This window comes from Haliaeetus albicilla, chromosome 26 (assembly GCF_947461875.1).
Source record: "Haliaeetus albicilla chromosome 26, bHalAlb1.1, whole genome shotgun sequence".
Taxonomy (NCBI): domain Eukaryota; kingdom Metazoa; phylum Chordata; class Aves; order Accipitriformes; family Accipitridae; genus Haliaeetus; species Haliaeetus albicilla.
In genome coordinates this window covers 19,259,990-19,273,737 of record NC_091508.1, presented here as the reverse complement: position 1 = coordinate 19,273,737, position 13,748 = coordinate 19,259,990, and the positions used below count along the sequence as shown (strand labels likewise).

The window sequence follows — 13,748 nt, the reverse complement described above, 5'->3', positions numbered from 1 at the left end:
GAAGGGATTTTGTCTCAAATAAAAATACAGGGCATTAAAATTCCTCACCACACCTTCTACATTTCCTCACCCAGTTAATAGGTATTTTTTTGGTAGTTACATTTTAGGACGTTTCCAACTGCTCATTCATGTTTGTTTTTCGTAATTGGGATTCCAAAGTATTTGTTCTACGACTGCAGCCAAGGGAGCATATTTCATTCTTAAGAGGATCCAGCAATTTAAAAAATTTGCATCAAAAAAAAAAAAGGAAAAGAAAAGATAGTTATTCTGCCTTCCAGGTGTGTTTTTAACTTCCCTGTCTCAAATGTGGAGCCCATGACTTCACAGGAGTTGCTGGACCATTTCAACAACCTCCTCTAAGCAAGGTGGGCTCCTTCTGCCAAGGGTCCCTCAGTTCATGCTTGCTAAAACGCAGATGCAGATTCCAAAATCACATAAATCCGTGGTGCTACCTTTGGTCCTGTCTGGCCTGGCATTCCCCGGGCACCATCGCTGCCAGCTCGTCCCTGCAACAGAGAAAAGCGAAGTCAAATACAAAGGGTAAGGCAGGACCCACAGGGACATCTGCTCTTTGGTCTGTGGCCGAGTGAAGTTTTATTTAAGTCAGAGCTCGCCGGCTGGGGAGCAGCTTCCCTTGGCGAGGGAAAAAACTGCTGGTCTGGTTTTGAAGCGGCATCCCGGGCTCAGCCTGGTGCTAATGAGGGGTGTGAAACAAACGGCAACGAAGCTGCTTCACTACGTGGGATGCTGGGACATGGTCATTGATTTTAATTTGAAATAATTATCTTCCAGCACATTTTAAGTTATGCTAATGACAATGTCCACGAATTGAAATGAGATAATTTTTAAATTTTTTTTTAAGGAAGCCAGAACTGGGGCATACAAAAGACTTTCTCATTTCCTCCTCTGGCAAGCCAAATCACGATGAGCCAGAGGATGGCGTAAAATAAAAATCAGCATCGGGGATATTGACAGAGCAAGTGAGCACGATTTATCCCAGCTCCAGAAACCCTCCAGGGACTGGATCCTCCTTGTGCACTACTGAGACTTGGGGACTGTCCAAACCAGCCCAGAGCATTTATGCAGCTACAACCTCGATGCCACAGAGCAAAAAAAAAAAAAACCAAAACCAAAAGACGACAAAAGAGTGGGAAGCATGGAGTTGCAGCTCTCTCCACACCATCCAGCTTTTAACTCTCATCCTCATTTGTGTCTGCCCAGATGGACAGAGAGGTCCTGGACAAGCCACCGGCTGGCTGCCAGCCTGCTCTTGTGCAACGCTCTCGGTGCTCAGAAATTGTTTGGCAGCGGAAACGATTTCTAGCAGAAATTGTACTTAATGCAGTCGTCAGCGCAGCTCCCGGGACACTCACCCTACGGCCTGGTTTTCCTGCCGGACCGGGAGGACCCTGGATGCCTCGTGGACCCTGTAAGGCATCAAGGAGAGAGGAAAAAATGCCATCACCTAAAGCCACGACAGACAGACCAACCCAGTGCCTGCTGGCATTGCAAATCAGGCGCTGCTGGGGCTGTCGGGGTCACCAGGGCTACAAAAATGGGACGTGAACCCCTCGAGCAGAGCCTGCGGTTCAAAACACACAGGAAAGGCTCAGGACTGAGCATCTCTGGGCAGGAATTGCACGCGTTTATCCACGAGGAAGCTTGCGCCCTGCAAGCAGTTCCATGTGGTGGAGACAAATCACTTCCCCCACCGTTAGAAAATGGGAACTTTCCCTTAATACAGGATTTACGGCTTGGAAGGACAATTTTCTGAGCATTAGCGAACTCCCCACACTCCAACCTATCTCGTATTTACAGGACTCCTCCGCGGATGTCTTTGCAGAAAAGAACTACCACCTGCAGAATTTTACACTGTTGGCTTAAAATTACGTCTTGAGCCTGCATTTGGATACTGGAAGGGGCATTTATATACAAAACAGATGTTTCCACACCTTCCTGCTTTCAGCTGGCATTGGGTTACTGAATCGCTCCTTCACAACAACCTCTAAAGCAGGACTGGCTGCTCCGTGCCTTCGTTCCCCCCAGACCCCCCCGGTCACCCAATTTACCCATTCTCACCTGAGGTCCCATTTCTCCAGCTTCTCCTTTTAGTCCTCCACTGCCCGGGGGCCCCTTTGGACAGAGAACGTGATTTATTACATTTTTTTCCACAACAGGGCCAGAGGGAAGTTTCATACCGAGTTAAGAAAGAGCTATTTGTGCAGGTAACCCAGAGCATCCACGGAGCCAGCACCAGCTGGCCCTGTGCCGTCCTTGCTTGCCCGTTCACTTACCATGGGACCCGGCCGCCCCGTCAGACCCATTGGACCCGCTGGTCCTCTCAGCGCCAGCTGCAACAAAAATAAAAGTCGCTCAGTCGGTGTCTCTGCTCCGTCGCTGCAATGGGACAAAGCCACCATCCCACCACCAGCCACATCAGAACCACAAATCCTTGGAGCAATGTCCATACTCTCCGTGAATTGACCCAAGAAAGTCCAACTTGCTGTCCCACCAACTCCTTTCTGCATCCACAAATGGGCAAAGCCCCCGGATGATGCATGGGTTTGCTGAGAGGACGTACGGACCTACACCCCATCTGCCTGTGAGCATCCTTCCCCCCGTACACCCACTCTGCACTGCGCACGTAAAGTACAAAATCCTATAGACGCACCCTGGCGCAGACCCAGGGCAGATGGGGGGGTGAGGAGTTACCTGCATTTAAACCAGATGAGAATCTGCCTCTGCAGGTCAGATCCCCTTTCCATCATCACATATAGGTACAATAAAATGGATGCTTTTGGCAACAAATTATTCAAGGTAGATATCAAAACTTTATCTGGACAGGCTATAGGGGTTTTCTTCCCATGTATTTATGATCGTAGTTCAGTTTAGGAGGATTTTTTCTTTATGATCCTAGGAGTTAAATTTCAGAAGAATTTTTTTCTTTTTTTTTTTTTTTGTTACTATTTAATATCCTAGCATGACATTTCTATTTGCAACAGGGGGCTTTTAGCTCAGTAATTAAGGAGTCATGTAACCATGTATCAAGTCAGTAATTTCCACGGTGGGTAATGGGGCTGGTCTGCACTTTAAAACATCACTCGGACAATTTGTTCCCTCGTGACAATTCAACACTTTAAAAGAGTTGTAATTATCTGTGTACTCCAGTAATTAAAATCTACCCATGATTGCACTTGGAATGGCATAAATATTGCACAAATGCTAGATTATGTGGCATCTTTTTACAACACCCCATTAAAAGGGAGATGCTCTGAAACAGTGCCGGCTGGGACAATGTTTGGTGTCTAATGAAAGCCAAATTTTAAGGGAATAAATCAACCTAATAATGCAATTAACAACAACGATAACAAGAAAAACAAACCCCCCAAAAGGAAAGAAGATAGCCTCCTCCCTGCAGGACTCCTTTTCCATTCCTGCCATATCCTGTAACTTCCCCACAAAAAAAAAGGTAAACGTCATTTATTTCCCTTTCTGCTTCGGTATCAGGGTTTTCAGCTGAAATTGTCTGACAATAGGTTGACGTTGACCAAGAAATAGATTTTTTTTCCTTTATGGAAATATTCAGGTTTCCATCCACAGCCCAAAAGTCACCCAGGATTTGTTTGTGTTTTTAATTTTTTCCCAAAAACTGAAAATTAGAAAAAACAGAGAAAAGGGACTCTGAGTAAGGGGAGGGAGGTTCTTTGTTTTTTCTTAACAGTCACAATTTTCAACAGGCAGAAGAAAAAAAGAACAAAAGCAGAGAGTCTGAGAAAGCAGCTGCTTCTCATGAAATGTTCATCTGGTCAAAACCCCTATTTCCCAGCAAAATAAAACACTGATGGAAGAACTGTAGGCAGCCTTGAAATTAAGACTGACATGGTAACACCAGAAACATAATCCACGGATATTATTGTCAGCACAAGGTTAACGGACAGGAAAATGCAGTGGCTGGTGGCATCAGGGCCCTGGAGTCTACCTGAATATGTATAAAATCAAACCCCTTTGTAAAAGGGGAGTTGGATGGAAACCCGAATAGACCCAGCTGAGACAAAGCCCTCGTTATAAACCCAAAAGGGTGAAATAAATTGCTTTTTAGCCTATTTCAGCAGACCAGCCCAAAAAGTCTGTGCTAAAGCGACCGCCAACAGCTCTGAATAACAGACGGGCTACGTCCGAGCCACACATCCCAGCTGCAGACAGATGTGGGCTTCGGACACCTAAGCTCTGCGCCTGGATGACTGCGTTTGGCAGGGAGAGGAGCAATGCCCCCAAAGCTGCGTCCCTTTGCAAACTGCCCCCTTAAACTATCTTACATTTTCTTCTTTACTGCAAGGATGTGCTTACAGCCAGAATTTGGTCCCTCCTGGGCAAAGATCAGGGCAAACACAGCAGGAGGGCACTTGTGGGGTCCCCACGTGTTCCCTCCTGCTGTAATTGTGCCTCTCATACCTCTGCTTTTAACATGCCAGTGATCAAACGTAACTTCACACAAGCACTCGTGGAAGAAAAATTCCAAAGCTGTACTGGCTAGAAATGAAGTTTTATTTTGAACAGATGAGTACGAAGCCTTATACGCTAAGGTACTCATCTAGGCAGGGAAGAGGAGTTGTACTGGGAATGTGCACGGCCGATCTTGTTTCACCAGCGAGCCTACATAATAAACACCGCCAGGGATTATTTGATCATCAATCAATAAGGTCATCCAAGGTAAAAAAGGCTGCATGGATAGTCATCATGTATTTCCAAATAAAAATATTGAAGAAAATTGCAGTCTGCCTGTTGAGATTTGTGGAGCTGGGAACAGCTTACATCTGTGACGTATGCGCAATTATTACAATTTACTGGAAAAAACCCAAACAAACAAGCAAAAAAAACCCAAAAGGAAGGAAGAAAACCCCTACAGCACACACCACAAGTGTTCATATAGACTCTTAAAACTGTCAGCATAAACATCAAACACTATTGAAGCCAACAGGTCTATGTCTACCGGCACCAGCAGAAGGTCTGGTCCGAGGTCTGTAGGCAATTTAAAAACACATTTCTAGGCCCTTGCCTATTGCTGGCCATCAGTAAAAGGCCAAGTCATCCAGATGGCACCACCTCAAGCCAGGCAAGCGACTCCACCTCAGATGAGAGGCTGTTACCACCACCAGCGCCACGGATGGTGCGAGCATGAAGACATCTCCTCCGACATGTTTATTCTGGTCCTCCTCCGCTTCCTTGGGTATCTGCTGCAAGAGACATCCCCACCGCCCTTCACTTACCCTGGCCTGCTGCAGGATGGCTTGGGCTTGGGCCTCCTGGGCTGAAACAAGAGGTCCTTTAGAGCCAGCATCTCCTCCTCCACTAAAGCGGAACTGATGGGAACAAGATGGAGAAAGCAGGTCACAGGGTCGCTGTCCCTCCACCCTCATCCTAGCCTAAACGACTCCGTTCAGCACGACTGACCCAACCCCATCGCGGTCCTTCCAGACCATCCTATTAACCATCGTGTTCTCAGGTCACCCAGCTCGCCGGCACGAACCGACCGTTTCCCACGTCCCTACCCACACGGCAAACCCTGCCAGCTCGAAGTAACGCACAATAAGAGGGATTGTAGGCTGTGAATTGTGAGGACCTCACGCACCGCCGTTCAAAACTAAATGCAAAGTTCTCACGGGGCTGATACTCCCCGTGTGGATGCTGTTGGCCAGGAGACCCCCGGAGATGGGGTTGCATCAGGTTATTTGGCTGTAGCTGCCTGTTTGCCCCAGGACAAAGGCTGTATTTCTCAAGTGTGGCAGCGCGCTTCAAAGAACAAAGTTTGGCTTACTGTTCAAGCCAGGATCCTTCAGCACACAAAGGATTTAAAAAAAAAACAACCAACCCGAGCATTAATGTTTTATTTTCCAAAACTTGAAAGGGAAGGAGTTGAATGTTTTCTTCTGCCTCTTCCACCCCCAACAGCTACAAGCTCACTTTCCAGGACACACACCCTTCTCCTGCCTCAGCTGCATGTATGTTTGGGGTTTTGCAAGAAGGACTCTCCAGGCTGCAGAACCTACTTGGACGGCTCTTTCCCCTCCATTTCACCTCTGCATTTCGCTTGGTTGGCGCTAGGTATACGACCACACAAACTTGGCAAGCAGATTCAAAGAGATGCAATTTATAGGCCTACGGTTGGTTACTGTAGGGGCCAACAAATGTATTGTAATGGCCAGCTAAGCTCCATGTTGAGCACTTGGCCCAGGCTGTCCTAGGCACCCTGCCAGGAACCTACGCAAGTATCACCCTACCATGTGGAGCCCGTACAAGAGTGCTGCGGTTTTTCACTAAAGACTCTTTCCCTTTGGTACCTAACCACTTATTTTCAGCAGCTGGTTTCCTTAAGGCTTTCTCACATCAAAGCAGACACAAAATATAACCGTTCCTTTAGCATCCCAGGACCAAGAAGGCTGACTCGGTACTTGCTAACTTCATGTAGGAGAAAAAAAACAACGCAAATTAACCACTGGTCATCAAAAGGGACCAGTTCGTTCAGGTGCTCATAATTTTGGCACCTGCTTTGAAGAGCTGTTAGAGGTTCTTCACCATAGGAGAGAGGGTTCTGCCTGGAAATTGGGCCCTTGGAGGTGTCTTCAATCGCTTTTTCATGATTTTCACTCTCCAGCACCACGGTCAGTCAGAATCACTTAAGCTTATTCATTGCTTCTGGAAAATTTAACCTACCTGCCCTGTGCTTTTGACCAGTGAAGAAGATACAGTGCTTTGCAAAAAGTAAATTTACAAAGGGAACCATCGGGTTCCATCTTTTATACCAAGGAAGATGTGTCCTTGGTGTAAAAGAGATGGGAAACTTCTACAAGAACAAGCACCAAGCAGTAGCAAAGCCGAGAAGCCCAACTCGTTTAAATGCTTTTTTTAGTTACACTTGTACTTACAGGCAACATAAGCATTGTCCCTGGTGGTCCTGGTAAACCATCTGCTCCTGGAAGACCTGGGCGACCAGGTGGTCCCTACAAGAAGAAAAAATAAAAATAAACTTCTATAGCATCCTTTTAGTCATATCCATGTATAAATAGTCATAGCTGCAAAGGCATATATCACAATACAAAGGTCTCCCTATCTTGACAGACAGGCATTGAGCATGCAAGGCATCCCAATGCTATGGCAAATTTTGTGGAAGCACATCTGTAAGCACACAGGATTTTTCTTAGTAATTCCCTCTTCTTACGTCCTGGCCCCCATATTTCCAGGGTCTGCCATATGCAATTTTCGAGTGAGCAATAATGGTCTTTCCAATGTTCCAAGTTAACGGAATCAATGTTTAGTTGGGTCTCTTAAAGCCTATTAAAAAAGCATATGAAACTTTGTAACTCAGGTCAGTGAGACAGACACGTGGAAAGATAAATACTTTTCCATACATGTTCAGTCACCTGGGTCATTCCATTTTTCTCTCTTCTGTCTTTTTTTTTTAAGTCCTATGAGGCTACTTCCATCTACAACGGAGTGATCCTGTCAGCAGCTTTAAATCAGTAAAACTCTGAGGATCTCAATGGAGCTGTGCTGATTAACATCAGTTGAGTATCTTTAACTTATACTAAAGAAATGAGTATGCAGTAAAAGATCTATTGATGAAGCTATAAATAATCAAATATGGGCAATTTTCCTAAGACAGCCTATAGATTATTTGTATTCCCAACTGTGTACTTGGCAAAAAATTTAAGTTAACCCAAATTCGCACATCCATCCAGAAATCCTACATGCAAATGAGGATGACATCCAACTACTCAATGTGCGTGCCTAATTGCAATTTTCACACCAGCTTAAGGAGCCGAAGGCAAGAGTGACTTGATCACATCCCAGTGAGGGCAAGAGGAGCCCTGGTGCTCATTTCATGGCAAGACAGACACGACTGCCTGGCCAACAGCTCAAGGTTGAGGACTTGGACGCTGCCCTGTTTAGCGAACACCGATAATAAATCTATCTGCGGAGAACCAAAGCTCTTGGAAGGGCAAGCAACAAACACCTAATGTTAGTTTTTACTCTCTTCAAACTGCCTGAAGCCCTCCAGCCTGTGCAGACACCAAACAAAAGTAAAAATAAAACCCTGCCACAAATCACAGACATATACGGGCACGCTACAGGGACACAAAAGAGCCAGACCTTGCCCCAGAAAGTTGCACGCTCACCCCGCAAGGCAAAGGGAGATGGATAAAGGTGGGAAAGGGAGGAGGGAAAGAGAAATAGATAACAAAGTCCCTAAAAATCAGGACATTTAAAAAAACACAAACAACTGAACCAAAACATTTGACGCGTTATCCTTGCCCCACCGTCTTCCAGCGAGATCTTGGCACGTCTCTTTGCATCTTTCACGTCTCCCTGGTCCCTCTTCTTCCATTCCCTTTATGCCATGTTCAACTTAACTTTTCCCTCATCATCTCCCTCTTAAAAAGGAACCCAAAACGTTCAAGCCAAAGTTTCAAGGACTAAATTAGAGCCCAGCACTAGGGTGGGGGTGAAGAGCTGCCACTACTCCACCCTGCCCCAACCCAGGCATCGCTCTGGCCGGGCTGCGGCTGGACCTGCCCCACAATTACAGGGCAGAGCAGCGCCGTGGATGAGGAGCCGAGGTCTGCACCGCAACCGGCCCGGAATAACAACGCTGCTCCCAGTGCTGCAGCAGACAGCGCTGCAGCCAGTGATTTATCAGCCAAAAAAACCCAGCAGCTCCCTCAGCACCGAAGGGAGACTGCATAACACACCAGCCCATCCATTTTTCAAGACAAGCTCATGATGTTGCGTTCATGCTGTTTACTTAGTCTGGCCGACACCGGAGTCCCTGACTCCGCTGATGAGGTGCAGAGGGCAGTCCCATCTGTTGGAGCAGAAGCACAATAAATAATTTAGGCCAGACTCATTTTATATAATAAACTTTCTTCCCTCTCTCTCTCTCTTCTCCTTTAACTCCGGTCCTGCAGATGATGGATCGGGAATGAGCTTGTTTATCTCTCTGTATGTACTCTGCCTGACAAATGTTGATGCAATGTTTTTATACATAAGCGCCTCTTTTTGTTTCAGGTTGGGTGTGTGAGGTCTTTTCCTTGTGGGGTGGAGCAGCGGGGGGCAATGGTGTGGAGGGAAATCAAACCCATAAAGCACTTTGTAAATTTAAATTCATGAATGCCTTTAAGAAATGCAGCATGCCAGACTCTCGGTATAAATCTGTGTCACTCTCATTATGTAAATAGAGATTTGCTGATATATAGCAGCCAGGGATGGGGACTTCAACTTTCATTTGGTGCAGTGCTCTAAAATGCCATGCTGAGTGCAAACACTAATGCAATATTTCAAGGGAACATTTAAACTGAAACCTCAGTGTGTTAGTGCTATAGGGCTCCTTGAGTAGCAGACAGTGACAGACAGAGTGGTGCCCAGCAGCCTACAGTATTGAGCCTCAAAATTTGCCTCAAGTGTTTCTCTCTAGGATTATTTTTCTGCCATTTTCAGCCCTGGTCAGAAAATTATGCAACAGAAGATCTTTCTCACAGTATTTGGGGTCTTCTAGGTAAGGCAGTGCTTGCCATCTGAGGGGAAAAAAGGGCACCCTGAAAACGTCAAGACTTTCCGAACCCCAATAAGGGTTTTAGGGACCTACTACACCTCTGAGATGCAAAACTGTCCTCAGGGGGACTAAGTCCATTGGGATGCAATGACTGCATGGTCTTGGAAGACACAGCTATTGCTTTGCGACCAGCCTTGCCCCAGAGGCATGTTGATCAAGCCCAGAGCACCCAGACACCCCAGATTTCCAAACACACAGTGGGGTCGCTGACAGAGCTGCAGTTTGCTCTAATGCTGCAGCTCATCTCGTTCAAAGGAGCACATTTTTCCCACTTTCCTCATTCCAGTCTGGAGTACCCATGAAATAGCTCTCTGGTCTCCTAAGTGCCGTATTTCCTTCTTCCCACTGCTCAAAGAAACCTAAGTCATCCTAAACCTCCCTCCCCCCAGATGAGTCCTCTGAAACCTCCCACAAACAGGCTGCTCCGCAGCTTTGCCGGTGACGCAAGCTCTTCTTCGCGTTGTAAAATAACTGGGATAAATGAACAAACTGACATGATGAATAAAACAGAGCTAAATGAGTGTTGGCCAATATTAACATAGCTGAATATTGTTGGTATATTAATTCAGTGCACCTGCTTGATTGCAAATAAAAAGTCTTTCTATCAGATGCAGGCATAGGAAATGTTCCTCACTGTACACATATAAGTGTCATGTAAATTCATGAGCTATACGCAGGGTTAATAATAAACAAATTAAAAGAGGAGCTGCTCTAATTGAAAAGGAGTATTTTAATACAGTTGCAGTTCCTGGCTCTGCAAGTTCATCACTTCTCTATGCACAATATGTTGTATTACATTCTGTTCTGGACACTCAGAAAAGCAGGATGTGCCGTTTGTGCTAGAATGCAAATTACGCCTTTCATTTCAGGGTGTGGAGCAACATCATCGAGGACAGCGTGTCTGCTGCTGATTGGCTTTGCGCTGCCATTCAAGAGGAGCCTGGCCAGCAAATATCTGCATCTGCCTGGATAAATGGCAGAAATACAGACTCCCTCGTCACCAGGGTCAGCATCCATCCTGCCAGGTAACTGAATTCTTTGGAGCAGAAGCAGCGCATCAAGGGGAGAAGAAGAGAAAGCTAGGCAACGTGTAGGACCCACGCAGGATGAAGATCCACCAAGAGCCTGATGAAGCCACACAACTCTTTTGACTGATCCTAGACTACTGCAAGATGCAAACCACTGCCGGGACCTTGCCCAGCTTGCCCATCCTCTATGAAAGTCCGACACCTAAGGATGCAGAGCCCTCCCTTGGTCCTTCTGCCGGGGTAGTGCGGGAGGAACCAGAACCCCGGTGTCTCAAGGGTTAAGCCAACTTCTCGGAGCAGTGGCCCTGGCTCCTGGCCACGGGCTGAGCCCGCAGCTGCGTATTGACTTTCTGAGCTTGCAGGCATCAATCGATGGAGCATAGTCAGGGCCTCTCGTTCTCAATCATGTCACAACCACAAGAAACGTTATTACTGTTCCATCATAAAACAATAAATACACCAGGAGTGTAAATGAGGTGGGGGTCTTTACGGCAATGCTCCAGGGGGCATGCGGGCATGCAGCAGCCAGCAGACTCCAGCCAAGTCCCCGGGGAGCAACAAGGCAACAAAAAGCCTTAATTAAAAAAAAACAAACACAAAACAAAACAAAACCCCAGGGCCCAGGTTGGGGTCATTGCCACAAGAATGCCCCAACACCTGAGTAATCTCCTCAAGTACACGCACCTTAAAACCGCAGCAGACGCTTCCCAGTGCAGGCCAGCAATGATTTTACTTCTCTCAGCGGTTGTATTTTGCAACATGCTTGTCATCGGGCTGGGGAGGTGAATAATGAAGGTTTGGAGCCAGCTGGTTGCTTTGTCCTCCAGCGGGCAGGAAAGCTGGGAACCCAACCCCTCCTGCCCGTGCCTCCAGGGAAGGCAGCCAGGCCCCAGGGGGTCCCAAATCCACCCCGATGGGATGGTAATTTGGAAGAGCATCAAACTGCAGAAGGGCAGTTTCGCATCTCTTGCTTATTGCTGATGAGCAGGTGGGATGGAGAACCATCTCCATGGGTGGGGGGGGGGGATGATGGCAAGGGCAGTGCTAGGGAAGGACAACAGCTCAAGGGCACATAGGACAGAAAAGGGAACACAGCTGGATTTTAAAAGCAGAGGGGAGAAGGGAGGGGTAAACACCAGCTTAAAAAAAAGCCTCTGTAAGTTAAGGCACAGTGGCTCAGTCTCCACTTAACCCACGCAGAGAGCCAGGTCAGGAAGGACTTGGGGAAAAATATTCATCCTTTCTAATTGGTGTTTTCATATTTTTATACATCCCTTCCTACATCCTGGCTTATAACTGTGCTTGGTCACTTCCAGAGGTGCCTCAGCTGATGTTGCTGTGCCCACAGCCAGGCTGGGAATAAGAAGAAATGAAAACCAGAGGGTTTGATGCACACCTGATGGAGACCGCAGAGGAAGCCAAGGCAAACCTCTGGCATCACTCCAGCATTAAGAATGAGGCTAAGGCGAGATCCTTGGTAGCGCAGAGATCTTGTCTGATCCTCTGCAAGGGAGCGAATTCTCCCTCCTATTCCTTCTGGGTCTTAGGTTACTCAATTAAGGAAAAAAAGAAATTAATAAAAAAAAAGGAAGATAAGCAAGGCGACAACATGAATGCTTAACAGCAGTCACAGCAATTAGCTGTGCTAAGACACACATCAGAACAGCATACCACCTCTTATCGAGCCAGACCTTCCCATTTGAACCTGGTCATCAGCTTTTCCCAACTTGTCTGGGCAGAATTCAACCAAAATCTGCCACAAGAGTAGGAAGCCCTAACAAACACAGAGAGCCTGGGTGACGCCAGTTTATCCTTCCTGGGCACCCAGGAGGTAAATGGGATGCAGTTCCCTATCTGGAAACCAACTGCTGGATCGGTGGAGGATGCTGCGGTACACGGAAGCCTGCCACAGGTAGCGGGCTGCCTTATCTGCCAGAAAAACCTGCTCGGGACCTCAGTGATGAGATTAGGGAAGCGTTTGCTGATAAGCACTCCCTTCCTCAGAAAGGTATTTTGCATTCGCTGGGTGACAGCACTGACAGCAGCGGGACGGTGCGTGTAGGGGCATACCTCCTGTGACCTGTGCTGCTGCTCTCCTCCCTCCTGCGCTTTCCAGGAGAAACTCTTGGAAAAAGACGTCCAGCCAAGTCTGCCTTTAGGAACCCACCTGTAGGCACATCTTGTGCCCTTTTTGCTAACGGGACCGCCAGGATGCCTCAAGGCCACAGCAAGCCACAAGTGGAGGCTGGCATTAGGGCTGCTGGGGTACACGAGAAGCTATTTTGAAAGCATATTTGACTGCGCTTGACATCAAGATGCACACCAAGGCACTGAAACGGTGTCATGCTCCAAGGTCCATTTGTTTTGCTCACACGAACCTGCTGAAATCAATGAATTCACTCATGCAGGACGACTGCTGCTGGTACACGTGTAACCCCGTGCCGCGGCTGCAGCAGCCCGCAGACCCGCACGTCGCTCCGCTGGGCTGAGACAGAAACCGCTCTTCTTCTGCCAGCACAGCCCCAATTTTGGTGCTCCATCACCCAAACCAGCATCGCTCAAGGGCACTGCATGCACTCCTCTAGTTTCAGCCCCAAACCGAGCTGCTCTGGCAGCCGAGGCTGATCTCACCTTGGCCTCTGCGCAAAGCCAGAGCCCATCTGTGCTATGGTGAATCTTCCACTAGATGCCAGGCCAAAATTCCCGCTGGGCACAGGGCTGGGAGCGGCATGTAGCCCGGGGAGTGTGGTCTCCATCTGTGCACAGGTACCCGCTTGCCTGGCTGCCTCTGCCAGCAAAGGGGAATAGACTTGAACCGTGGGTGAAGGAAAGCAAGCGAGGAGCGTATTGGTATGAGAGTCGTTTCAGAGACTCAGCTCGGGCAGCGAGGAGAGCGGGTTTTAGTTTTCGGCATTGCCAAGCACACAGATGGCTGCTCGAATGGTGCTTGTGCACCACTTGCTGATCTGTGGCTCCAGTTCAGCAGCTCCCAAAACGCAGGTCATTCCTGATCCCAGGTGAGGACTGAGCAATAACGAATAAATACGCGACTCTGACTAAAGCGTGGTGTTAAACTATAGGATTTGGGGTCACAGTCCACATAAGTGCTTGGG

At 47.6% G+C, this 13,748-nt stretch overlaps 1 protein-coding gene across 2 annotated transcripts in view; it reads right to left on the bottom strand.

Annotated features, from left to right (window-relative positions):
- Positions 1-13,748, bottom strand: part of COL5A1 (collagen type V alpha 1 chain) — a 159,477-nt gene that overhangs the window by 61,587 nt on the left and 84,142 nt on the right. For both annotated transcript variants that reach the window (XM_069771049.1, XM_069771051.1), the window contains exons 12-17: positions 6,924-6,998; positions 5,268-5,360; positions 2,295-2,351; positions 2,080-2,133; positions 1,374-1,427; positions 453-506 (exon numbers count right to left, since the gene is read on the bottom strand). In XM_069771049.1, coding sequence (XP_069627150.1) covers positions 453-506; positions 1,374-1,427; positions 2,080-2,133; positions 2,295-2,351; positions 5,268-5,360; positions 6,924-6,998 — 387 coding nt within the window. The remainder of the gene's footprint in view (positions 1-452; positions 507-1,373; positions 1,428-2,079; positions 2,134-2,294; positions 2,352-5,267; positions 5,361-6,923; positions 6,999-13,748) is intronic.